General features: G+C 37.7%; 2 protein-coding genes across 24 annotated transcripts in view; both read left to right on the top strand.

Annotated features, from left to right (window-relative positions):
* Nucleotides 1-27,246, top strand: part of LOC308693715 (E3 ubiquitin-protein ligase TRIM39-like) — a gene marked incomplete at both ends in the record, with an annotated part of 764,022 nt that overhangs the window by 108,806 nt on the left and 627,970 nt on the right. The gene's annotated exons all lie outside the window — the stretch shown is intronic.
* Nucleotides 1-27,246, top strand: part of phldb1b (pleckstrin homology-like domain, family B, member 1b) — a 74,947-nt gene that overhangs the window by 6,905 nt on the left and 40,796 nt on the right. For 14 of the 23 annotated variants that reach the window (XM_081371372.1, XM_081371364.1, XM_081371373.1 and 11 more), the window contains exons 1-5: nucleotides 8,731-8,840; nucleotides 9,933-10,028; nucleotides 12,506-12,629; nucleotides 14,685-14,855; nucleotides 24,393-24,518. In XM_081371372.1, the coding sequence (XP_081227498.1) occupies nucleotides 8,805-8,840; nucleotides 9,933-10,028; nucleotides 12,506-12,629; nucleotides 14,685-14,855; nucleotides 24,393-24,518 (553 nt within the window). In that variant the 5' untranslated portion in view covers nucleotides 8,731-8,804. Of the gene's footprint in view, nucleotides 1-2,386; nucleotides 2,491-3,418; nucleotides 3,454-8,730; nucleotides 8,841-9,932; nucleotides 10,029-12,505; nucleotides 12,630-14,684; nucleotides 14,856-15,430; nucleotides 15,809-24,392; nucleotides 24,519-25,959; nucleotides 26,148-27,246 lie in introns of those variants that run through there. The other 9 variants (XM_081371369.1, XM_081371378.1, XM_081371379.1 and 6 more) reach the window with 6 other exon arrangements.

Here is a 27,246-nt window from a genome sequence, read left to right as displayed (position 1 = left end):
CACTGGCCTCGGGAAAACAACAGAAATAGTAAGAAAACAAGGAGGTGACAGGATCTGTGCCTGACCTTTCATTTACTAAGATGAGAACAGATAGAAAGAGACCAGAGACAACACACTGGAAGTGCCACGTTAGTAGCTCTCTCTCATCCTGATCTCCCACCCAAAACAGAGCAGTCCATTGAGCCAGTACAGAGACACAGGCAGAGGGGGAGAGTGGGGTCTTTCCATGATCACTTTAGAGGGTCAGTGGTGAGTGAAAAATGCTTCATTGGTTTTGATAATCAAGCCTCTGTTGTCCAGGTCATCTCTGTTTCCAAAAAAAAAAAAAAAAGAGAAATCACAGGGCTGAAAATGAGGGCTGAAATCACAGTCCCTGCCAATGACCGTGTGTTTTATTGGAATTGATTTGGTTGGAAGTGGAATACAGACACGTGCATTAGTCGTGTTTGCTAAGGCAAGCAGAACAATTGCTATTGCTCACTACGGTTAGGGGCTTGCTTATTTAACTGAAGCACATAAGGGGCCATTCACACAGAAACCGTGAGATTTAAAAAAATATATATTTCTTTTATCTTGAGCGCTGTGTCATTTGCAAAATACTGGAAAAGACACAAGACGCGAGCACAACAGTTAAACGTCCTTCTAAGCCAGGGCCTATAAACTAACTTTTTGCCACACCTGCCAGTGGCTGGTGAATTTACAGACAATAATTATTTTTTTACAGGCCATGAAACATGCATGTTTTTGCAAAAACAGGCAGTAATGACACCAAATTTTTAGATACCAGTGATAATTCACATCTCTATTCCAATTTCGATACCACAGCTAAAACTACTATAATTTTAAAGGGGTCATATAATGTCATTTTTGCACAAGCTAATATGATTCTTTAGGGTCTAAATTAAAAGTTTGTAATATACTTTAATTAAAAATTCTCATTAGTATTGTAAGAAAACACTAATTCTAATTCTAACCCTAACCCTAACCCTAAAGTTTCCTTTCACGTCTTCTTGCGCTTGAATATTTAAATGATCATGGCTTAAACGTTTGTGACGACACAGCACTGGCTCGTCAACTGTCCCGGCGTTGTTCATGTTCCAATAACATTGCATTGTTAGAATTCATAAAAATGTTACCGGCCAACTGGTGATTACCGCCGATTTTTACTCGCACTTGGCGCTTGCCGAGTGTTAATTTGAGGCATTTTTACATAGAAAAACTATAGAAAAACAGTACAATGGAATGCAAAGCGTGCTCTGTGAACGACCCTTTAATTGTAAATTATAGGTTACATCAAATTGTGCATCGTCATGTCTGTAGCACAACAATGTGCTATTACTTTCAGAACAGGCAATCAACCGCTTAGAAATATCTCAGAACACTGTAGCAGCCGCATGTGCATGCGTGTGGCCCCACGACAACATCTGCACTTCATGATCGATTTTCCAAAATGTTCTTTCCCATGTCCTGCTCTCGCTCTTCCTCTCTCTGTCTGAGATATCCTCCAAACACTTAAACACATTTTCCTGAGCATCATTATTCACTGCTAACACTCCTGCTCAGCAGCCCTGTGTGGAATTTCATTTGGGATTTGAAAGAGCTCTCATGGAGATGGAGCCAGGGTCATTTTGTGAAATGTATTTGTTATCGGAGCATAATGGCAGGTCAGAATAAGAGTAAGAATGGCTCCAGCTGCGGTTAAAAGGTGGTGGCTGGAAAAGCTGTGCAATTTGGGTGATGTCATCCTTTTTTCTCACTGTCTACCTCATGCATTTACACTAAAACAGCAACAATGTGACTTAAGGCTGTGCCCATCATACACTAGCAGAACCTGATTTCACCAAGTACAACATGATCCTGGATCAACATCTTTGTTGATCCTGGAACAACATTCCAATCAACAAATCAGATTTGAGGTACAAGTTTACAGTTTGTCAAGTTTAGGCTTACAACCAGGGCTAGGTGCTTCTATATCATTGTTATTCAGTTATTATTTCCCTCTAATTTTAGAGATAAGTTATGGGTAGTGTTAGGTTTAGGGGTAGGACTAAATTTCCAGACAGGAATGTTCTTGCAAAATATGTTGACCCAGGAACGCGTCTAACTCAGTGAAATCAAGCAAGCCATAGACTACGATATTTTCTGCAAAATCGGTCAACTCTGACTATCCATTATCTGCAGATTGGCTTGGACTTTCAGCAACTAGTGTATTCCAGAGTCTGAGACAAAAGAAGGACTGGAGGAAGGAGGTTGTTGACAATATTTCCATTAGGCCAAGAGATTTCCAAAGCTGTTTCCTTTTACTCTGCGTCCACCTCCTCCCATTCACTCACAGCCCTCCTTCAGTTACTCTCTGGGAAGAACTCTGGGAATACACACTGTAGACCAGCTTTGGTAGACATCACGGTTTCTATGCATAGTTCTTGTGCATAGATCATCTGATGTCTGGGAGAGTGTGGAGAGACGGGACCCAGAGTCAGGAGGAGAGGGGTGAGTCTGGGACGCTTGCTTTGGCAGCAACCCGTTGTATCTCAACAGCTTTTAATAGCACAGCAAAAGGAGGTGTTGACGTCATTCTCCTTCTGCCTTGAAGCACTGAGGCCCTGCATGTTAGCCACTTTCTGCCACTTTCCAGCTGAGGTGAAATTCTTGGCTTTGAGCTTCTCACATTTTTGGATGGAGATTAAAGAGGTGATCTGAGCAGTTTTGCCAAGGAGTTTAGGGCTGGACACTGGCACAGAGGGCATTGCCAATGCCTCACGCACCTGATCAAGGTCTGACATTATAGTCATGTGAATCTCTTTCTGATCCAAGGATTTTAAATGATACAAGTACAAAGCTTTTGAACTGGATTGGCTGGCATTAGGCTTTGGAGTAGGCGTTGGATATTTTGAAGAGCTGGTCATGGCTTTTGGAGCTTCTGTGTAGAGGATACAAGCATGTGTAATGTGCTAGCTTCATTGCTTAAGATCAAAATCAACATCTCTGCAAAGGTAAAGCAATTCTTTGAGTATGAAAATATAGAATTAGGTCTTGAACACTGACCCTGTTAAACAGGGCTTTTCTGTATGCTTTTTGCTCTGCGTAGGTGCTTGTGTCTATGAATTTGGAGTTTGGGTCCTGTGGTCCCCTGTGGAGGAGAGCCAGGCCCCTTCGCCACTCCTCTGCAAGGATTAAACGGTGAAAAGAACTCTTTGTGCCGACTGCACTGGAATGCCTGTTGAGGCCAGTGTCTTTAGGAAACAAACAGCTAAAGTCAACGGAACATTTGAGCAAGTGCCTGTTGGAATATTGTGTTCACTTGAGCCCCTGCCCTGCGCAGCCCCCTCAGCAGACCAGAGAAAGAGTGACTCACTCTCAATTGTAGCCTTCAAGCCAGGAAATTATTAGTCTAATGATGCGTTATTTGCAACCGAAAGTCAGTGTGTGCTAAAAAAAACCCCACTATTTAAGGTATGCTATTTTTGCCTAAAATAATTGTGATTTATGATCTCAGAAATTAATTAAAAATCTCAGAATTGCAGCGCTCATTGTGTAACGTTATATAATGTGGCTTTCAATTTTGCAATTGTGACTTTATTACTTACAACTTTATCCATCAAGTACAACTTGTCTCATACTTTAAATTTTGTAATGTGGCATTCAGTTCTGCGATAGTGAAACTGGCTTCCAACATAAGTTGTAGAAAATGCTTACAAATTGTTATACTTTTTGTATTTTGAGTTATGAGTAGGTCCAGAAATCATTTATTAATTTATTAAAAATTTTCTTTGCTGATTTGAGGGGAAATTCTGTGTAGTTACTTAAGAAAATAGTCAAATTACTTTTGTCCGACTAGTGGGAGACAAGATAAAGTGTTTAAGACCTGTTAGGAACAATCATTATTTTTGCAATTCTCTTTGGTTTTATGAATTTACAAGCAAAAAAAAAAAGATTAAATAATTTCCTTTGAAGATTTTTTAAATTGTTTGACATTTGGTCTCTGCCTCTGTGAGAAGACATGGAGTGATGTGCCATTCTCTGACTGCCTCATCCAACAGGAAACTCTCTATCCGATAGGAAGTCTACATATAGACTCAACACGCAGCAGTGGTCCTCCTCTTCTGCCATCCTGTTTGTCATGTTTCCTCTCTGTTTAGGGACATCATAGTGTGATCTCTCCAGTGCCCACTTATATTGTTGATGACTAAATTATCAGTGATGTTAATGCAGTTAGAGGTGCTACTATGTGTTTAGATGAGCGGTAAACTCATGTACTTGTGTCAGAATTTACCCTGCTGGGAATTCAATGATTTGGAACATGATAGCTGGTTTCCTAGACCACCTTAAGGTGGTCAAGCTATATTTTTGAAACGTGGTCAATGGTCAGCTTGTTAACAACTAGCAAATTACCATCTTAGACCCTTTAGAAACTAGCTACCATGTTCCAAAACAACATCATCTTAAACTAGATGTATGCCTAAATGTATGCCTCCAGTGTATGCCTGTGTAACCCCACCTCCTCTGGCTGGTTGTCAACAATACAGCTCTTTTTTGTTCTTGGATTCTTATTTCAGGGTTATATATTTCACTGACGCTGACATGAGCATGCACAGAGGCCTTTGATGGTGTTCTGGTGACCTTTGCCCATGTGTCTTCACTGTGCAGGTGGTCTGCCGGTTATTAGCTTGTAACCAAGCCTCTGCCTTTCTCAACACAATGAGTGATGGAGAAACCAGCATACCACAGATTTTACGCAGCACTTTAAAGCATCCCACAATGCTAAATGATTAGGGCACATCTCAGTCAGCTCACTAGCTACCTAGGTTGTGAATCGTATATCATGTACATTGTACACACATATTTAGGCACTCGTAAGGACCCTGGATCTCTACACATTGGACACTGATGACTATTTTCAGCACCTTTACAACACCTTTGATGTACAGCTGGTATTTATGAACAACAGCAGCACTTATATCTTTCTCACATTACTTAAAAAAAAAAAAGCTAATTAAAGTACATTGATAAATAATTTGGTTGTTACATATCCCTGCAATATGTCAGCTGTAAATTAATTATACATTTTAGTTGAGTTGGTTCACTTGATTTGTTTTGTACTTCAGAATTTCAGTTAAGGGAACATAGTGAGCATTTCCTCTCTCATTTTTAGGGTGGATTGTGAAACTTTTAAGGGAGCGAATGTATCCGCTCACTGTTGGAGTGAATGTATCCGCTCACTGTACGGATTTTGCCGTTTAGACCGGCCTTAAAATGGCCGACTCCCTGATTAGTGCCCCGACTGTTGAACTAGGGAGCTGATTGAGACACGTAAGTGTATTAGCAAGATTAGCTTCTGATTAGCAATTTAAGATTAAGAACCATGGACATGGGAAAATATTTGACTGTAAAAGCCAATGTTCTAAAAGTTTGCTTTTTTTATTCAATTGGTGTGATTAGACCTCTAGAAATGTTACATAATTTGAGTCTTAATTACATTGGGTGGGAGAATTTCTGCCCACACAATGCTATTTTAAGTCACATTCTATAGCCCAGTTCATTTTCACATTCATCTACTTTGCAACATTTTTGTGGCTAGGTCTAAAAATGGAAGAAGCTATTTAGTCAGCCACATCCATCGCTGTGTTTGTCTGTGGCCATAATCATACACATTCACAGAAATGGCAGGATTTCTCATCTGCCTCTCAATTTCCTGTCTAGATATGCGTCTGCATGCTGCGGCACATATGGCCTGCTGCAGGGACAGATCTTAAACATGTGTGATGTTTTCTTCAGTAACATCCTCTGAAGTTTGGCATCTTTGGATATGAAACAGAGGCCTTAGGCGTTGTGATCACGGATGTCGTGCAAATCGAGTTCAGTAACGGCAAATAGCTAATAAGACATTTGTTTGGCAACATGTTGCAACCAGTTATTCAACTGTGTGTGCAGCAAAAGACTGCTATTTTTAATGTTTAGTAGAGATTATATAATTATGTTAATTTTATGCATTCAGCATTTTCCCCCTGTGTTCATAACCCTATACCAGAACAGACCCAGTTTTGAGAAGCACAGTATCTCAGAGCTTACCACCAGGTGGAGTTCTCTGAGCAGGCAGCTCACAAAAGATAACCAACTAGCAATTGAAAAAGCTCATTATCTCCCCCTTTCTCTCTCTCTGTCCCTGTACTTTTAAGCTCAACTAAAATTCCACTGATGAATAATCCACAGCGCCTTGAGGCAGGAACTAGAAAGCTGTTATTACCCTACAACAGTCAGGACTCGCTGCAAGCGTCTTTACCACATTTCCTCACTCTTATAAACCAATTACAAATTTCTTCTCCTTCAGCATTTCCTGAGCATACAGAATATTATCTTCAAGGGAAATCCTTTAAATGAACCTCAGCAATATGTATGAGAGTGTAGATCACATGTGGTGGAACATCTACATTCCAAAAAGCACCATCATGTCTTTCCATTCAGAGATGTATCAACCATTAATCCGTGGCCTCCTTCCAGCCCACAGTGCTGTCATTTTGAAGAGCTGAATGTTGTGTCATCCACCTTTCAAAACAATCCAACATCTCTTCTCTAAACTTGATACTTAAGGATTTATGAAAGCAAGCCAACCCTCAGGCATTAAAAAAGTTTGAAATAATAGTGTCACTGTAAACATTTTCAAATACTTTCTTTCTCGTTTACCATTTTTTATGGTGTCAAATATTTTTCAGACTTTTTTCATATAATATAATATATCGCAAATACACTCAGACAAGGGTGATTAGGAGGGATCTTGCATCACCCTGAAGAAGTTTATTCTGCAATAAAAACCAGATGGATGTAAATTATTCCACTTATTATACTTGCCACATAATTAGGGGTTGTTTACACAACATCGTTTTCAACTAAAAACGTTAAAACTTTTATGCGTTTTGGCTATAAATTTACACGACAACATCGATTTGAGTGCCTGAAAATGCAAAATTTTGATCTTAATGAAAACGGTCTCCGTGTAAACAAAAACGCAAATCTCTGAAAACAATCACGTTATGCACATGCATATTACGTGTTCAATCCAAAGTGTTTCATTGCCATCTAATAGCCTGGCAGCAGAATACAGCGTTTTTAGTCGTATTCGTGGATCCGTGTAGCCTGACTAGGTCAGACTTCGTACTTCCCTCAATTTCATTTCGCTTCTGTACTCAGTCTGAGACAGCGTAATAGCTTTCAGTTTTCCTCCGGCCTGAAAACAGCCGGCCAATCAACGAACAGAGGGCGGGCTGAGAGCCGTGACGTAGACGCTGATTGTACCGTGGATGCGTAGATTTACTTCATGGTCGTTCACAGCCATGTTCACTCCGGTATTTCGCTCGATGGTTTTGTTTTCGCATCATACATATGTTTACAGTGGAAGTTAGATGCGGCTGAGCATGCGCATAACACAGCCATAACCAAACGTTATGTGATTGGCTTACGGGTAACCAATGATTTTAAACTTCAGACAAGCGCCCCCCCGCGAGAAAGAAAACGCTTTTCAATTATGCCATGCCAGACTCTGTCTACGAAGCAAAGCGAAGTAGCAGAGTTTGGTATTACCAGGCTAGGATCCGTGTGAATATAGGGATCATTTTGACAATGGTGTCGTCAGTACGCGGAAAACTCAAAGGAAAAACTTCTTCGATTTAAGCATATCGTTGTCATGTAAAATGTTATGTTGAATTTTTTTATTAGGTTTTTAAATGCAAAGCTTTTTTAATGTTGTAAACATGAAAAAAAAAAAATAATCGTTCCTAGCAAGCGTATAACGCTGACTTCAGTAACCCGGATGAGCCTGTGTTATCAGTTTTTACCGGTCATTATCGGGAAATAACATACCGCTGGATGGCGCGATTGACCAATCAGAATCAAGTATTCCACATATCTGCGTAATATAATATAATGTAATATAATAATCAAACTTTTTTTTTATTAAAATCACTACACAAATTAAAAGAATCAAGATGATGTTTCTATGTAGATAACATAGATATCAATTAGAAAAAAATATTTTTAGAAGTGTGGATCCAAACATATGATTTGTTTCTTCGCTTAGTTACGTGTGAGCTACAGTTTGGAGTAAGTGAGCAGCAACATGCCGATCGACCACATCTCTTCATCTTTTTTCCATTGCGCTCTTCAGGCAGTGTCCACAGAGAGTGCTTTCCTATTTAGAGAGACAATCCCAGCCTTTATGCTTCAATTGGAAAAATGTGCTGTCCTTCACATTGTTTTGTCTGGTAATATGTGAGCGTTTGCAAATTGGAACAGATTCAAACTCTGTATAAAGACACTAGAAGGGAAATGTGACTCAATGCCATTTTATATTGTGCAAATTGGCTTTGATGAGCTAAGAGGCATGTGGCAATACCAGAGTTTTGGAGTGTGATCAAACCCAATTTCAGTCTGTCGGATCTTCTGTCTGTCTGCCTCATAGTCTTTATATTTCCCACATGATATACATCAATTATTACTCACTTGTGTTTGCTTCAACTTGCAAGGCTTCCTCTCTTGTTCATCTTTCATTGTAATTCACTGTCTTTCTTTTGTCTTTTATGGAGCTCCATCCTTTTATTGACCAACGCAGTAACATCTGTTATCAGGGCTGTAGCCAACAGGCAGGAATGTGGGATTTAGCTCAAAGCAGCATGTATAGGCAAGTCCGTGCTGTTTTGAATAGGAGCAGGTATCCTCTAAATGAAGATGTTGAGAGACTAGAGAGACAGAAAATAGCAGTTACATTTTCTGAGGACTTTGATGCTGTAAAAGCTTGATCTTAATGCTCAAAAATGGATGCGTTGTGTTTGTTGGACACCTGGAAGAAGGTAAATTTGTAGAATTTATTTTGTTTTTCACCTTTTAAACAGGATGTTTCTTATTTCATTTTTTTAAATTCTTGATGGATACATGCTCGGTTGTTAAATATTTAAAACCTCATCAGAATTTCATGAGCAGGTCATTTAGTTTGTAGATTCAGTTTTTGAATTATAAGGCCTTTTTGTTCAGGTGAAGTGGTTTCAAGTATTAAAAGGTTAGATTTGTGTGAAATTTGATTCAGTGCCGAGCAATTTAAATTCTCCAGCCTTCAAAAAAGTGTTTTTGTATCTCATAACAAAGGTGCTATCATCGAATCTCACAGACTAATTACAGTAATTACCTCAGATTATGCAGTTTTGGGTTTCACTGAATTCATTTCACCACAAGCCTGTTTCTAGATCCGAGGATGCAAAAGTTAGAACACATAACACAGTTCCGCATGTGACTAGCCAACAGGTAAATGTATAAATTTAGCCATTGTAGGGATATGTTTTGCTCTGGTTGAAGTCAAAGACAGCACAGTGAGTAAGAGCACTGGAATGTCAGGGCAGGAAGGTCTGTGTGCGTGAATGCGTCAGGTCTCAGAGGAAAAGGCAGCTTACGGCCGATGAGAGTCAGTGTGAGTTGGGCCGACGGGGTAAATCAGCGTTATCTGTTTGCAAATGCCATTTGTATGAGTGCAGGCTCTATTCGTCAGGGCAGTGAGTCAGCTGAGGATGCAGACGGGGAATGCCAGAGGCTGCATGTCTCCCACTTGTGTGTGTACTGTGGATACACTGCCTGGCATAGCATAGTTGTTATGTACTATAGACAAGACACCAATTCATGAGAATACATGTGAAAGAATGTAAAGTGGATCCAAAAAGGGAACGCTCACCCACAAAATTTAAATTCTGTAATCATTTACTCGCCCTCGAGTCAGCCCAAACCTGTATGATCTTCTTTCATGTAACACAAACAAAGTTAGAAGTAGAATGTCCTAGTTGCTGTAAGAATAAGAAGTTACTAACAAAACCGAGAGATATACTGGTGAGGATTGTAAACTGATGAATTTGATACAATTTGTAAGGTCGCATCAACACTGTTTTTGTCTCTTGCAGGATTCTCATGTCCCCGAGCGAGTAAGCGACACACTGGCCATGGATAGTTTGAACCAAAATATTAGCAGTGGACATCAGTCTCATCAGCTGCTCCAGGTGAGATCGAACTTTACTTAATAAGTGTGACAACTAATACATTCATACTCTTGTATATTATATATTAATTATCATTAATATGTATAGTAAATTTATTTTAAAAATAGTCTAATACTTTTATTCAGCAATAAATTGATCAAAAGTGACATTAAGGACATTTATAAAGTCACAAAAGATTTTTTTTTCTTTTCACTAAATGCCGTTCATCAAATAATCCTGATTTTTTTTAATGTTTTATACATACATGTATATATGAGAACACAGTCACATACACACATATATATATATAATGCGTGTATGTGACTGTGTTCTTGTATATATGGTTTATGAGGGCACACATTTTTATAATGACATGGGTTTACACCTCCTGTGTCTTCATAAACCAAATGGCGTAACAAACAGTGTTGTTTTTGTAGTTGTTTAATTCAAAAGAAGCAGAACGTTTTCTGTGATGGTAGGGTTAGTGTAAGGGGATATACATTTGTACAGTATAAAAACCATTACGCCTATGGACAGTCCCTTTAAACCACATATTCAGGTGTGTGTGTGTGTGTGTAATGCTATTTTTGTAGTTGTTTATTTATATATAAAGAATAGAACAAAAAATATTATATATCGTTATATATATTTTCTATTTCATTTATGAGTTTGTATGACAGTAAGAAGGTAAATCCAGTTCTAATAGCGACACCTTTGTTCAGCACAGAGGGAGCTTTTGTCTGGCAGAAAGGATTGAGTGTTCATAATACGATGTGACAGTCAAAGTGTGAAACAGACCCTTGGGGGCATCATTGCCATCTTCACCTTCTGCTTCAACATGGCTGCTATGTATTACTCCTCGTGATAGATAATCCATGGCAGATGTGTTGATGGTCTTACCTATGAAACACAATGATCATCTCTCATTCACATCCTGCAAACTCTGCCTTAACCGATTACACTAATTACCTCCTGCTAATCTTGTTTAAGCAGCCGGGTTTATCCTAAACTCAAGCATATACCGCAGCCCTGAGGTGATGATATGTCTTTAGCAGATATTTGGGAAGGTGGGTGCACAGCAATTATCTGGAAGGCTGGCGTACGGTTAAAAATAATATGCCTATATTGCATAAGTCTGTGCAAAATGAAATCCTGTGCATATTTACATATCATCAAACGAGTTGATGGATTCAGCTAATTTTCAGTTGAAAAATGATGTCATTGCATGATAGCAGAATTACAGGGTACAGTCTTCCATTCCCAGTCATTACCAGTTCACCCTGTTGCCATGACAACCTCCCCCTTGCTGAGCCTTTAAGTTTCTACGGAGGTCTACTCTCAAGATGGAACTGAAGGTTCTTCTCTCACTATAGGGTTGAAGTATGAGCACCTAACCGCCTGCCTAGAGCTCAGCTTGAATTATTACTTCGGAACTTCTTATTGTTGTGAAATATCAAATCATCACTGACTGTTTTTATAATGTTTTTTATCAGCAGTGTAAAAAAATGGCTTTTACCTCTCAAATCAGACACGAACATTAAAAGCAGCAGTTCTGACTCCATTGTTGACCACAACATTTAAAGGCCTCATGACTTTTCCTGCTGTTTGTGATTTACTGAAAAATGATTACGGATAAGGATTTAAAAAAATAAATATAGGCCTATATTTTTATCATAATTTCTACCCAATAGTTTAGTTTTTAGCAGTTTTAGTAAAAAATGTTTACACTAATGCAAATAGAGTTTTACCATTTTATTAATGTACATGACTTGTCCAGGTCTTAATATCGCACTTTTAAAATTGGGCTTCCTAATATATCCAGGTTTTTCAAGACATTTAAAAGGAAAAACTGAATTCAAATAGAAATATCTTGATTTTTTGTTGCTTAACTTATTTTAATGCATGTATTTTACATTGTTATATATATATATTTATTTATTTAAATCAGAATACATAGTATCCAAAAAACAGTAGGTGAAAAGATCATGGATGACCTACTACTTCCACCAAGATTCCGAAGTGCGCATATGTTAGACATTTTACTATCCCATGAGGCCACGGGAGAAGAATTGCGAATGGTGGGTAGCCTATCCCATAGACATCTATCTACCTTATTTTGCAATGCGGAAGTAAGCTATTATCTGTGAATGTGTGAGATTTCAAATTAATTTGGTAAGGTAAATAAAGTAGACTGTTGGCACAAACCAGTGTGTGTATGATTATGATGATAAATTAAAATAATATGATAACAAAATATCAGTTTGCAATGTCAGGTAGCATAACGGACTGTTTTTGTGCAGCTAAAATGAAAATAACGGATGTCACCGGAAGTCTTGCTCATTCAAGTAACAAATGGCCGCACATTACATTACATTAAACATAAGGTGTAATTTAGTACCTACCCAGACTGTCAGAAAGGATGCAGTCAAAGTCGTATGGATTTAGAAACACATGAGGATGAGACAACGATAACATTTTTAATTTACGATACTTTTTAGAGCACTCCACTGGATTTGTTCGAGACCGGGAAAGCACTGAAGTTCCAAGCAGAGCGCCCCCATTTGGTCAGTCTAGGAAGTGGCCGTCTCAGTACAGCCATCACACTTTTACCCCTGCCCGAAGGTAAGGTTATTATTAAATTGGTATATATCATATATTTATATGTTCACTCTTTAGTTTAGGGTCCGATTCTCACTGTTAACTAACTATTAACTCCGACTTTTGCCTTAATAAACTCCTAATTGCTGCTTATGAATAGTTAGTAAGATAGTTGTTAAATTTAGGAATTGGATAGGATTAAGGGATGTAGAATATGGTCCTGCAGAATAAGGCATTAATATGTGCTTTATACTAATAAACAGCCAATATCCCAGTGGTATGCATGCTAATAAGCAACTAGTTAATGAGAATTGGACCTTAAACTAAAGTGTTACCATTCATATTAATGATATTATATTATCATACTATAAGATACAGTACTTCAGTAGACTGAATTTTTCAAAATGTTTGCGATCTTTTCTCCAAGATTCTCAGTCTTTACAAACATAGAAAGTTTGGGGGAAAAGTAGAAAGTTCTCAAAACATGATCCAATAATGCAGTTGTGTGGGAAGAAATACAAACCTTTAGTATGATACATAAGGCCTATACACAGATGGTCAAATCCCCTGCATCACCTCTGTGTTGTGATTGAAAAGCTAATAACCCAACCCGGAGCCTTAAGCAGCATGGGGTCTTTAAAAACACCCTCTCTTAATTAGAGAAACCCCCTCCTTCGCTAACCTCCCACCATCATCTCCACCTACTTACTTTCTCTGATACTGACAAGCCATTCATTCCAGTGTCTCCTTTATCAGTGTCCATCTGCCTGAATTCCTCAGAGACACATGGAGTACTCTTTTTAGGCTATGAAAAGGGCACAGGAGAAGAGGCTTTGAATGCTTATTTAATTTATATTAGTCACTGTGCACTGTATTAATATTATAAACTGATACACTAGCTTGTGTGATTCTGAGGTCCTCTCAGGTCACAGGCTTTTATCTCGTGCCTGATAACAGATGAGGGTGGATGGGGGCAGATGGGAAGCGGGTTGAGGAATGTGGTTCTTCTCTCTGACAAAGAGCAGGCCAACATCAGTGATTTCGCTTCAGTTTAATTTAACATTATAGGCATCATACTCTGCTGGAAGATGATAAATGACACATACTGTTTATGTTTGAAATAGTCTATAATTGTTATTCATGGGCGTTTCTTCAACTATTTGCACGTTATTCACACTCTTACTAGTTTATTGAATGTCCACTTACAACGTCTAACAGTGAATACATTTATTATAATTTTGTACATAATTCACATGCGTCTTATACTTATATCAAGCTCTTCACTGACAATTTTATAGAAATCTCTATTAAGATTGTTTGTAATAGACAATATGCCAGAGTCTATTTCTGTAAAAATGTATAATATAAATCATTTTGACACAATAAATATTGCTTGATATTTTGTTAGATTATTATTACATTATACATATTGCTATGCTGCATTTTCATTGAACATCTGATGAGTGTTAAGGCAATAAAGTCTATACAGATACTGTTCAAAAGGGTCATTTAATAAAAAAATTAAAAAATCCTTTTATTCAGCAAGGATGCAATAAAATTATCAAAAATGACAGTGAAAAAACATTTATAATGTTACAAACGATTTCTATTTCAAATAGATGCTGTTCTTTTGAACTTTTTATTCATCGAAGAATCGTGAAAAAATGTATCACGGTTTTCACAAACATTTTAAGCAGCACAACCGTTTTCAACATTGATAATAATAAATGTTTCTTGAGCACAAATTCAGCATATTAGAATGTGATGCTGAAGACTGAAAGTGATGAGTGCTGAGAGAGATGTCTGCTGAAAATTCAGCTTTGCCATCTCAGGAATAAATTACATTTTTTAAATGATTAAAATACAAAACAATTGCGATATTACTGTTATTTTACTGTATATTTGATCAAATAAAGGCAGCCTTGGAAGTAAAATAGACATAAAAGTGCCTGGGTTTTCATTGACCGCTTTCCAAACTTCACCTGAGTTGTGCTTTCAACCTGAAATTTTCGCTAGTACATGTTGTCTGAGAGCAAATAATCTTTGAAATCAACATCCTGTGGGGGTTGTTTGTTTTAGGCAAGACCACTCTGGGTCACGGAGCCATGGACATCAGCATCCAGGGCCCAGGGATCTCAGCTCAGCATTGCTTTATCGAGAACAGGGCTGGAGTCATCACTCTGCACCCCTGTGGAAACCAGTGCAGCATGGACGGACTACCGGTCACCAAACCTGTGCGCCTGTCTCAAGGTAGCTTTTGTTCATTTACAATAGTTCAATCCTTCAGGACTTCATTCAAATCAAATATGGCCAAGAATTTCAGTCATTACTTGGTGATCCGCATCAGTCACGCCAAAATTCAAGCATGATTCTGAAGTGTAAAATCTATGAAAGGGAAACAATGCACCCAAACCGAAAGAAAGTATGCTCCTCCTCTGAGTCTTTTGTCTGAGGGAACAATTTGACTAGACAGGTTGGGGGGAGGGGTGTGTTTAGGGTAATCTTCATTGTGTGAGCTTCTAGTGTTTCACTATTGTTCAATACGTTTGCTCTGAAATATTTCATTTAATGATCATAGTAAAAGTCTCATTTAGTGCAGCCCATGTTTTTATGATCTTCTATGTGTAAAGTCATAAAAGAGAAGGAACCTGTGGAAAGAATGTTAAATGCAGTAAGTGAACTGAAACCCCCTCTTGCCCCCCCACCCCCTGACGTGCAGAGATTGGAGGCTCTGACTCAGGGGTGAGCAATTACACCTCCTCCTTCCCATCCCTAATCTGAGAGGGAAATTTGTTGCACCAGTGACGGAGACAGCTGTTCAACTTTACCACCCATCAGTGCGAAAGCGTGCAGGGGTTCAGTGACTTCAAAAGTGCTCGGATACAATACACCACCTCTGGGTTGCCATTCGCTGGACAGGATTATATTTCTGTGGAGATGAATGGTTTATAGTGGAAGCCTCCTTACTACGACTGCGTGCACCGGACAGCTATTTGCACTGTTTCAAGTTAACGATAAAGAAATCTTATAAAGCATGGGGAATAATTGATGAATACTCCATGAACAAAGGATTTACCACGACCAAGCAAGTCAGTCTCTGCATGCTACAGTTGTAGTATAAAACCATGTGCTTTCCCATTTAAAGGGACAAGCTAGCATGTTACCTACAGATGGGACGGGAAGTTGACCGTTTGGATTTAAAAGTAAGTGTATGAAGACCTGATAAATTGGTTCGAGTAGTGAATAATTCAAAATAGATATTTAAAAGCAGCCTTGCTGCAGACAAATCTCAGATGTAAGCTCTTTATTAGATACGTTGCCTTTACAATGTAGCATTGCATTATGTTGTTGTATTAACAATACTTTTATTCAACAAGGAAACATTAAATTGATAACGCTAGTAAAGAAATTTGTAGTGTTACAAAAGATGTATATTTAAAAATGCTGTTCTTTGGAACTTTCAGTTTAAGAATCCTGAAAAATTAGATCGGATTAGGATCATGTGACTGAAGACTGGAGTAATGATGCAGAAAATTACGCTTTAACATCACATAAAAAAAATTACATTTTAAAAATATACGCAAATAATTATCAAAACAGAAAATAGATGGATGATAGGAATAAGATAACTATAACTACACTAACATAAATGTAATATTATCATAATATGTGAATACACAGGACGCATATCCCTCAATAAACCGTTCCAAATCGAGAGGTTTTCTCTTCCATGTTGGCCAAGGCATGAGTGTGTGTGTATAGTGTTACACTTCTATTCCTGGTCAATGTGACCCAAGAGTGCTGCTAATCCTGTTTCTATGCAAGCCCTTCCTCATTCTCAACACACTGTTTGCTCAGTCTGACTATCCACACATGCTTTTATTTGTCCTGAACGTATACTGGCAACCCTGCTGGAATAGTTGACGGAAAGATAAGGCGATTTCTCCTTATTATTCTGCTTTAAGTACCCTGTTGTCACCATGTTCATACATAACCTCCTCTGAACTAAATGTAATACCATCTGCTCAAGAAATGGCCTCCATCTAAGAGGTTGGTCCATGTCTTGAAAATCTTTTTTGTGTGTCATCTACATTTTACATGCAGAATGATTTGCCTTCACATGAGATTAAACACTTGGTGGTGTGATCATTGTGATTTATCTTATTTATATTTATCTTTGGCACACATAAGCTGTATCATTTATGGATGTGAGCCACATGATTTCTGGTATGTGTGGAATTGGGGTAAGGTTAGAATGAAAAACTGGGTTGCTTTCCAGATGCAATAAAACTTATTGCCATGGCAACCGTTGAGCGTTCTTTTTGGCATTTTTGTCTTGACGTCTTCAGTCTCCTGTTCACATGCCTGTGTTTTGAGTTGGAACGATTTGGGACCCGTGACTCACCATTCTCTGTTCTGCCAGCTTTATTGAGATCTAAACAATAATGCCATAATTTATGCAATGGGTTTAACAGATCCAGCACTTTTATTTTTACTGAAAGTACATGAGGCAGATCTGTGCTGCTCTGTTATGTGTGGTTTGGATAACAACTGGTGTGAATAACTTTATATGCAGCCCTTTTCATCGCTGTGATATAACAAGTCAAGATCAAGAACTGGGTCTCTGAGTCACTATTGTTTCTTTTAGAAGAAATTCGAACTCTTCCCACCATATTTGTGATGCACTACTGGGTTTGTGCTATACAGTAAGGTCATCTGTTTTTGTATTGATTTCATGTGTTAAAAAATGAAGAGATATGGCCATTTTAAACTTATTTAGAAAGTTTGGTACTTTTTATTGACTCTCATGTTCTGTATGACGTCTGAGAGACCCTGAGGGTCTTGCCTAGCTCATAAAACACACTTAACATTGAAGGATAAAGAACTAAATTGTAAACTAAATTGTTCTTAAACTCTCTAAAATGTTACATTATTTATATTTGAGGTCTCAGATATTTATAATAAATTATAATAACAATATTAGTACTTAATTATATGATATAAAGATTTTTTTAAATTACTTTATATATAATTAATATATTGTAAATAATATATTATAATTTATTTAAATGTATACTGTATATTTAAGTATTTTAACAAAAATAAAAATATAAGATGAACAAATAAACAAATAATCTTTATTTTTAAAAATCACCTTCACTGCTATGTTTTTTTATTACGTTATATATAATTAATATATTGTAATAATAATATATTATAATTTATTTAAATATATATTGTATATTTAAGTATTTTAACAAAAATAAAAATATAAGATGAACAAATAAACAAATAATCTTTATTTTAAAAAATGACCTTCACTGCTATGTTATTAATTTATTACTTGTCAGGTGATTTTGGCATGGTTACACTTGCACTTTCTTTAATGAGCTTGGCTTCTCACAGTGCAGTTATGGCTGTTTAAGAGGAACGGTGGGGAATCAATCTCTCTGATTAATGTTGGGGAGACGGGCTGTGCATGGGGAACAGACACTTTCCTGCTGTGCTTTCCAGATTCACGCTCCTCTCTCCACTCTTTGTCATGCGCCAGTGAGGCCTGTCTTCTTGCAAATGGCCTCATGAATTTGATTACAAAATGGCTCTTAGTCATGCTTTGCTGGGGATGTCATCTATGACAAGGGGAGGTTATTTAGTGGTTTTGCTATTCAGAGCAGGCTGTTCTGGAAAATGTGTCTTATTTCAACAGAAATTAAAAAAATAGTCATTGGTATGCTTTATACTTTTTGTGCAATATTTTTCTGTTACCCAAGTTGCTGCAGATATATAGTGGTTTGGAAATAGAGGAATTCACTATGATAATGGAACATTAAGTAAATATAAGTCTTGTCAGTTCACGATTCATTACATTGTTTTCAAGGTTGTGCTTCTTTAAAAGATTTGCATTTTTTAAAATATATGCTATTTTAAAGGTTCCCAATTTTCTTTTGGAGGTCTCCTACATTAGGGTTATATGCATCCAAGGTAAAAACAAAACAAAAAGCTTTAATTTTCCAATTATATACATTGCACATCATCTCTTTTCTCACTGTGAATTAAGGACTCGATAAAAGATTCAAGCCGTTTCTCAATGTCAAGGAAGGATCCTCGGAAGCCAGAATTTCGAGGATGCTACATCATCGATATCCGTCGAAGGACTGTTCCAATGTCGAGGATCCTCGGAATTTCCACCAAGGACTGAGTCCTTCGTTCGAAAAATATCCCATATACAGGAAAGGATGCATATGTGTAGCCTTCGCGCTCTTCGCGCTCTCAAATCACCCACAATCCTATGCGCGCAGCTTTGCTTGTTCAAAAAATTCTAAATGTTGGACGTTAACGGAGTCGGAGCGTTAACGGGTCAATATGCTTTCAAATGTAAATATATTTACGTTACCAAACATTTGTTTTAAAAAATAATTACATCCATTATGTTATGAGTCAAATTGACCCGCACTGTTTAAACTCACTTGACAGTCAAATAATCAATATTATTAAAAAGGAGTTTATTGATTTAAAAACGATTATATTGCCTGAGTGAACAGAACTGCGTCCATAGCAACGCTCTGTTTTTCATTTTCACTGACGTAATGACGCACTGACGTGCACTTGCTAGCCTGTTCCATTTACGTGTTCTCCGAATGCTAAAGAGGAGCCTCGCCTAGCCTCTGAAGGAAGTGACTTGGAAGGACCAGTCCTGCCAAGGAAGTATCCTTGACATTGAGAAACACCCTCAGTCTCTCTAAACCCCTCCTCTCCGAGAGCCTGCTCTGCTCTGATTGGTCAGACGGCCCAATCTGTTGTGATTGGTCTACTGCTTACAGTGTGTCTGGGAAATAGGGTTGCCAACCGTTCTGTATAATACGGAATCGTCCCGTATTTGACACATAAAAGTCTTGTTCCGCATTGAACTGATACGGAACGCACTTTGTTCCGTATTTTTGAGAATCAATTCAGTGCAAATCCATTACAGACACATCAGACTATGAACGAAGACAATTGTAGGCTATGATAAGAAAAAAAAAAAAACTACGGTGCGGTAGGTACTAATTTCTCCCCGTTTGTCTATGATCAGCGTAGCGTTTTTAACATCTTGGAACATCATCAGAGAATGCCCTTTTAATTGGTCGTTTCAGTCATTTTGAGTCACGTATAGCCACGATGACGACAAGTGACAACAGCGGAAAATGTAAAAATGACTACCTCCGAGCAGCCGGCGAAAAAGAAAAGAGCACAAAAATGTACATACAGGTGTTGTGTTGCTTGAATGCAGTATTTGAGTGCAATTTTCTTTATTAGCTGTTTTTTTTATATATATTGTTTTGCACTGGAAAGAAAGTTAACTATAATGGAAGTATAATTATATAAAGATATTTGCACTACACTTCCTTAAAATGTTGTCTTATTAAATTAAAAAATATTATTTTTTGCACTGGAAAGAACATTCTAGAAGTCTAATTCTATTGCATAAGTTCGCACAAGGCTACAGAAAACTGTTGTGTTTGTTTTTCTTCAAATGCAGTCTAAGCCGATGAGTTTTAAATGATATATTTTGTATTTGTTTAAGTTAAAAATAAAACGTATTATAAACTAAACAAATCCATGGTTCATTGTTGGCAAAATGACCATGATAGCCTTTATATTTCACATCTATGTGGTTCAGTCTTGTATATTGATTAGGCTTACTTTGCTATTCTATGAATATATAGGCCTAATAAGTTGTAGGCCTATTATAATATGCTATAATGTTTGAAATATATTTATCTAAATATCAATTAGTTTCCACAATATTCACCAGAAGTCATCATTTCAGGGGTTATTTTTCAAAATTTTCTTACATGGGGGCATGTCATACCTACCCACCCAAACCTACAAACCTACGTAGATACGTTACGGAAGTGAGACTGGAATTGCTGACAGCTGCAGATCCGAATCAATTCTTTCTTTCAGGAGACAATAACTTTATTTGTCATGCACTTTGCTCTTCAATACTTTGCAGACCTTTTACATTCACAAACAGCTGTATTACGCACTAGGTAATATTCGAGAGGGATAAAAATTCACTAACCTGCATGAATGGCCCTTTATGCATTGTTTGGTGTGCCTCTCGAGATTCAGATTCATGATTTGCAAAAGTAATCTTTAGACCTCTTTGCAAACCAGTTTTAAGATCAATTGATCTTTGGCATCACACAAACGCACAAAAATAAAGAAATACTAGTATAAATATAAGCTGTCACTGAAGGGAGATCTCAAAAAAGTGCTGATTCAAAGTAACCGATGGTTCACTGATTCACTGAAGCTTTACTACTGTTCATTTCTTGCACTTTCCAAACACAAATGTAAGGAAAAGGTCTGGATGTATTGGAGTAAAAGACTCAATTTTCTCTTTAAAATAGAGTGAGGTAAATTTTAAGTAAAGAAAAAAAATTTTAAGTAAAAGTCAAGTGAATAAAAATGTATAAAGTAGAACTTTCCAAAAATACTTAAAATAAATGTATTTGTAGGCCCACTAAGTTACTACGCCTCGGTTTTAAAAATAGGTAAAAAGGCCTCATTGAAAGCACCATGATCACACATTCATATGCGGCGAGGGGCAGTGCCACAGGGGGCTGAAATCGTTATTCATTACATCTCCTTGACTTCCAAAAATATCTGTGTTAAAAGTATCCATAATGACTGGCAGAGAGAGGCCATCTATAAACAGCAGGGGAAACACTGTCCGTGTTTAACTTTGGATTTTACCCCTATTGCTTTTTCAAACTCAATGCCCCCTTCTGAACAGAATCTGGGCGGTTTGTGGTCTTGATGTCTGATGTTTTTTTGAATATTGTAATTGGGCATCATTCAGTAGATGCTGGCAGCACGTCTGAAACGCATGGCGGCCGCAGCGTAGATCGATGGATAGATTCCCTCCTCAGCAGGTGTGATTCTTGGCTCATGTATTTTCCCTTGTGTGCTGTAGTGTTGTAGATTACCCTCCATCGCTGCACTCCATAAATCTACTTTCAGACTCTTCACTTAGCATTGTGGGTAAATCCATCAACCTTTGAGGCACTGTAGTGGCCAATCTGAAAATATATAATGGGTTTTCAGTGATTTTCACTGACACCTAAAGTGTTAAAATGCAGGTTGGTCATTCACTGCAAGCTATTCTCTTCTTCGTGAGACATTGTGTGTATATCATATTAACTTGTGTAATATTACTGCACTGTTCTCAGTATGATGGACACCATGGGGATTTCTTACCTCCTGTTTTACTGTTGGTATTAATCTATCAATCATTTCCTGCATGCCAAGACTATATTAAACACAGACCTTTTCACTTTCTGCCACACACAAACAAAGACATTATATTCGATATCCCACTGTTCTCTGCATAATAGGAACTATGTGTTTATGTGAAATGTTGCACTGAAAGAAAGCTTACAACAGTGCTCAACCACTTCCTGGAACTTTGCTCTTCATAGTGATAAAAGGTAACTGATATACATAAATACTGCTGAATGCTCTGTAAGGAAAGTTGCTGCCTTAAATGTTTAAGTACAATCAACTTGGATGTTTAAGTCATTTTAACTTAAATTACATTAAACTGAATTAAAAATGATTTGAATCTTGTATAACTTGAAAAAAAAGTTTAAACTTATTTTGATGAGTTAAAGCAATGTAAAAACATGTTGTCATAACTTATTGATCATAAAAATGATTTTCAGTGTGTCTGAATAGTAATGATGGTTTACATGGTTAGTAGATATTAAGGTATATTAAAATTAAGGTATTAAGGTATAGATATTAAAATATGTTTTTACAGTCGTGGGGCAGTCGTGGCCTAATGGTTAGAGAGTCAGACTAGTAACCCGAAGGTTGCGGACTTGATTCTCAATACCGGCAGGAAACGACTGAGAATCCCCTTGAGCAAGGCACCTAACCCCCAATTGCTCCCAGGGTGCCACAGCAAAAATGGCTGCCTACTGCTCCGGGTGTGCGGTTTGCAGTGATCTGTGTTCACTCACTGCTCCTAATGTGTGTGCACTAACTTTTCACTTTCTTTTTCTTTTTTTCCTTCTGTGTATTGATTGAATTGCAGTCTGAGCTGTGGTCTGGAGCTCATTTGAGCTCTGCTTACTGCTGGTTTCCCTCATGGTGGAACAGTGAAGCTCAGCTATGACAATGCATGATGTTTATTTCGTTCAATGTTAATTTGGGATATTTTGAGGCCCAGAAAGACAGATAGATTTTCATTATAGATAGATAGATACAGATAGATAGATAGATTATATTATATTGAACTAAGTGTTTTCAATATCAGAATCTAGCCTTTGGCCTTACCAACACATCGGTGGCTCTGATCTAGTGGAACACATTATGTGTTTCGGGTATAACTCACTGTAATTTTAGAGTTTTGCAACCTTTTCTCTTACAGCAGTGCAGATGAATTGCTCAAGCTTGCTTGCCATCACAAGCACATATTTACCACATTACTTAATTAGATGCTGTGCGTCATTTTTAATGGCACATTTGTACAATCACAATTTGAGCACAACGCTTGTAGTGTAAAATAGGAAGGCAGTGGAGCTGCTGTCGGTTTGTTATTTGGTGGCTTGTTAACAATGATTGAGCTGTTCAGAGCGGTTCGTGCTGATGCAGTGGATGCCACGGTTATTGTCTGTAAAAACAATCAAATATGATTTCGACAAGGACCAAAACATGACATATATGAAACAACATTTGGCTGATGTGGTTTACACCACAGACCTCAATATACTGTTGCTTCAAACAAGGGCGTAGATTTGGTTTGAACATTGGGGGGGGTTGAAGTTTGAGTATGCCTCCTGATATTGTGATCATTGTATAAATATTGGGGGGGTTGTAATGCATAGATTTAAATATACCCCCCCCCCCACACACACACACACACACACACACAAACTACGCCCCTGGCTTCAAATAAAACATTTTTTGAGCAGGCATGTAAACAAGTCTTTTCATTAAAACACTACACTGTAACTTGTCTGTTCTACACATGTGTTTTGCGTATTATGATTTTCTTGTTTATTTTCACCTAGTTGACTTTGACTGTGCAGAACACGTCAAGACTTGAGCAATCCTCTTGAAGAGTCTTGTTATGACAACAGCCACCATCAGTTAACAATCCATATTCTTTTATTCACTAACAACATGAAAGAAAACACATTGATGTGAGAATAAGTACATGATTTACTTTACTTGAGCGGTTATTAGTTTCATTGTGTGCTCTAAGCGTACCTTGTCCTGTCAGAACCTGAGGGGTAATCAAATGTTCTTCCTGGAACAAAAGGGCATCTGGCACTCCGCATTCATCACACATCTGCTACGGCTGGAAAGGTTTCCATGAGACCTTTACCTGGCTTCAATAAATACGGAAATTGGCCAGAATAGATCAGGTAGATTTATATAGCAAAAGTGTTTTTTTTTTATGTTGTTTGTTTAAGAAAGTAAATAGGGTTAATTTAGATATCATGTTGACTTTAACTTTCTACACTACCAGAGTTTGGCTTGTCTATTTTTCCCCTCACTCTGCAAGCCAGGAGTCTTATCCGACACCAAAGTGTGAGATGTTCCTGCTTGTTCATGTAAAACGATGGCAAATATTCATTTCCATTTCCCCCCTCCGTACCTCCCACACTGCGGTATAAAACTGGTCTAAAACTGCCAAGATCATTTGAAATGCTTTCTTCGGGCATATGTTTGATGTAAAGTGCATACACTTTCATTCTCAACTTCATAATAGTTGTTTTGGTTTGTGTGCAGGCTGTATGCTGTGTTTCGGCCAGTCCGCATTCTTCCGCTTCAACCACCCCGAGGAGGCTTTCCGAATGAAAAGCATGATGCCTGAGGGAGGACAGAAAGCCAGTGTGAAAAACTGGGCCCTCACAGGTAACGCAATATCCCACAGGAGAACACAACACACCGTGACTCTGGCATGAATTATCTAACGCTTACCTCAAAGCCTGTGTTAAGTAGAACGTCATTTGTATGGAAAAAACATTCCTTCAGAGCTTAAAAACCTTGTGTGTACTGTCTGGAATAATAATACAAAAGAGTATGTGACATCTATGACATAATTGCATATAAATGTGCTTTACGTATGTATCATGTTTAAAAAAGAACCCAGAGAAAACAAGTGGAAAACAACATATTTACACATGGGACATTTATGCAAATTTGGGTTTACAGGGTGTTGCCACATGGCTGAATGGCAAGGTTTGTTTCAGTAGCACAGGTAGCAGCTTTCAGCGGGGCCCTACTGCATTTCTGTTTCAAACTGTTAGCAATACAAGCCTGCCTCGATCCCGAGTTGCACCATGCAACTTTTATGAGAAACTCATTCCTGTGGGTCTCCTGACTGAGCGCTCTACATCTTCCACTCCCACTCACAGTGCTACACAGCAGCCAATGTTTAAACAGCATTTACAATATTTACTGAGTTGTTTTCCTGACTTTTCCTGCTGTGTGGCAGAAAAGGACACGTATAGCATATAAACACAGCTGTTGCAGTGCATTTCCTGAGCTGGTAATAAATTCTCTCCACCATGAAAGAAATTATTTTCCAACATACCCGCTGCATTCCCATTTATTTTTTTCTTATTTCCCCATTGTCTATATTACATAAAACTACATAGCTAAAATATTTTTCAGACTTGCATGTATAAAGCTGTTCATGCGCTTTTGGCATCTGATATTTCTTTATAGACTGATTTATTGAGGAAAAGAACCCCCTTCACACTTTCTCTGTGCCAGAGCTATTTCCTCTTGCATCTCTTTTCCAGTTCAGACAGCTTTGTTGGCCATGCTCTGCTTATTTAAAGTTGAGGGGTATCTTTTACAATATCTATTTTTATCTTGCCACCCACCCTGCTCTCCAATCCCCTCCTAACTGTTCCCCTCATATTCCCTCAATATCCGGCTGCCTCGTTCTACGTTCTTGATGATATTTCAGTATGACTCAGAGAAGCATGCAATATTTGATTGTTGTGTCTGTCTACATTATCCCATTTATTCTTCTTTGGCTAATTAACATAAATAATAATTATATTATATTATATTATATTATATTATATTATATTATATTATATTATATTATATTATATTATATTAGTATAACTAGTATATACTGCATATCAGCTACCAGTTTGTGTGAGAAAAAAAGGAGCCTTTTTTATTTAAACCCACAGCCACATCAGTGTCCATTTGAATATAGCATGAAAATGTGCACTGTCGCTTTAAGAGTGTAGGCCCCGCCCCTGCAGCCAGCAGTCAGTCACATCAGCACCGTGGACAGGGGAGGGAGGGGGACTCAGCGATGGTGTAGCGGCGCCAGGCTCACCAAGCCCGGCTGGAATTTCTCATCTGCGGCGTTTTACTCCTGCCTGGGTACCGTGTGACCGGCACAGCTGGTCTAGGTCTACACTCGGAATGCGGGAGCAGTTCTTTTGAATCTGAGCTCGGTTATGGGTTATAAACCAAACGCAACGGCTTAGCGTTTCCACAGGCGTGTTCTCATCTGTAAGTAAGCTACTGATCATTATAGACTAGAGGCTGTATGTGTCAGATCGGCATACGGACGTATAGCATATGTATCATTTTATAGTCGAAGCTGACGTGTTATTTTGTGACATGGAATAATTAATGTATTTCTAAACCACGATGACTATAAAACAATAATAAATAACACTTGGAAAGGGGGTTGTGTTTTATGGATTATTTGTGAGGAGTTTGAACAGAGAGTATTTTGTAATCAAGACAGAGATTTGTGGGTTAAACGAATTAGCTGGCAAGAGCAAGATTGATCAAGTTTTGGATGTTGTGAAATCTGTTCTGTGACTCACAATCTTATGTAGACTATAAATCACAAATCTAATAAGTTTGATAAGTGTTACATTTGGGGTGTTTTTATTATTATAAAAATTATTATTTTGTTCCAAATTGACAGGGAAAAAATCACAAGTTGGGCATTATTTTTAAGTATTGATTAGATCAGAGGTTTTCAAACTTTTGTGATGACAAGGACCCCCAAATATGATGATTGTTTTAGGGGCCCTTTCCTAAAATATAAAGCATCTCTGTATCTCATGTATACAGGCCTATTTGTAATGTGTGAGAAACATCCTTAGCACGATATTATAAAACATGCTGTATAAAACGAAACAATTGGCTTTTGTTTTGTAATTCTACTACAGCTAAGCAAATTATTAAAATATTATTTAGAAATATAATTACAAATATATTTACAATAAGTCCCCCCCCCCCCCGCACTATTATACACTATTATATATTTGTATAAACCTGAATTTATTTCCAACAAAAAGAAAAAAACATTTTGTTTAATCAAATGTATTTTAATTGAATTGTCTTTCGTAGTAGAAATTGTTCCAAAGCAGCTTTACAAAGAACGTTACCATAGTATTACCTTGCAGCCCCCTTGCAGCACCCTGGGGTTTCCGGGACCACAGTTTGAAAACCCCCAGTTTAGATAATTACCATCTTTAGTTTGTAGGTCTGTCTCATTTTTAGCAGATGAACCATTTGAGATGGTCAGTTGCCTGAGAGATAGATTGAATTACCAGCAGGGCTGTCTGTGATTTAGCTATATGAGCACATATTC

The sequence above is a fragment of the Scardinius erythrophthalmus genome (assembly GCF_964197995.2).
Source record: "Scardinius erythrophthalmus genome assembly, chromosome: 7".
Classification (NCBI taxonomy): domain Eukaryota; kingdom Metazoa; phylum Chordata; class Actinopteri; order Cypriniformes; family Leuciscidae; genus Scardinius; species Scardinius erythrophthalmus.
This window is presented reverse-complemented; position numbering and strand designations above follow the sequence as displayed.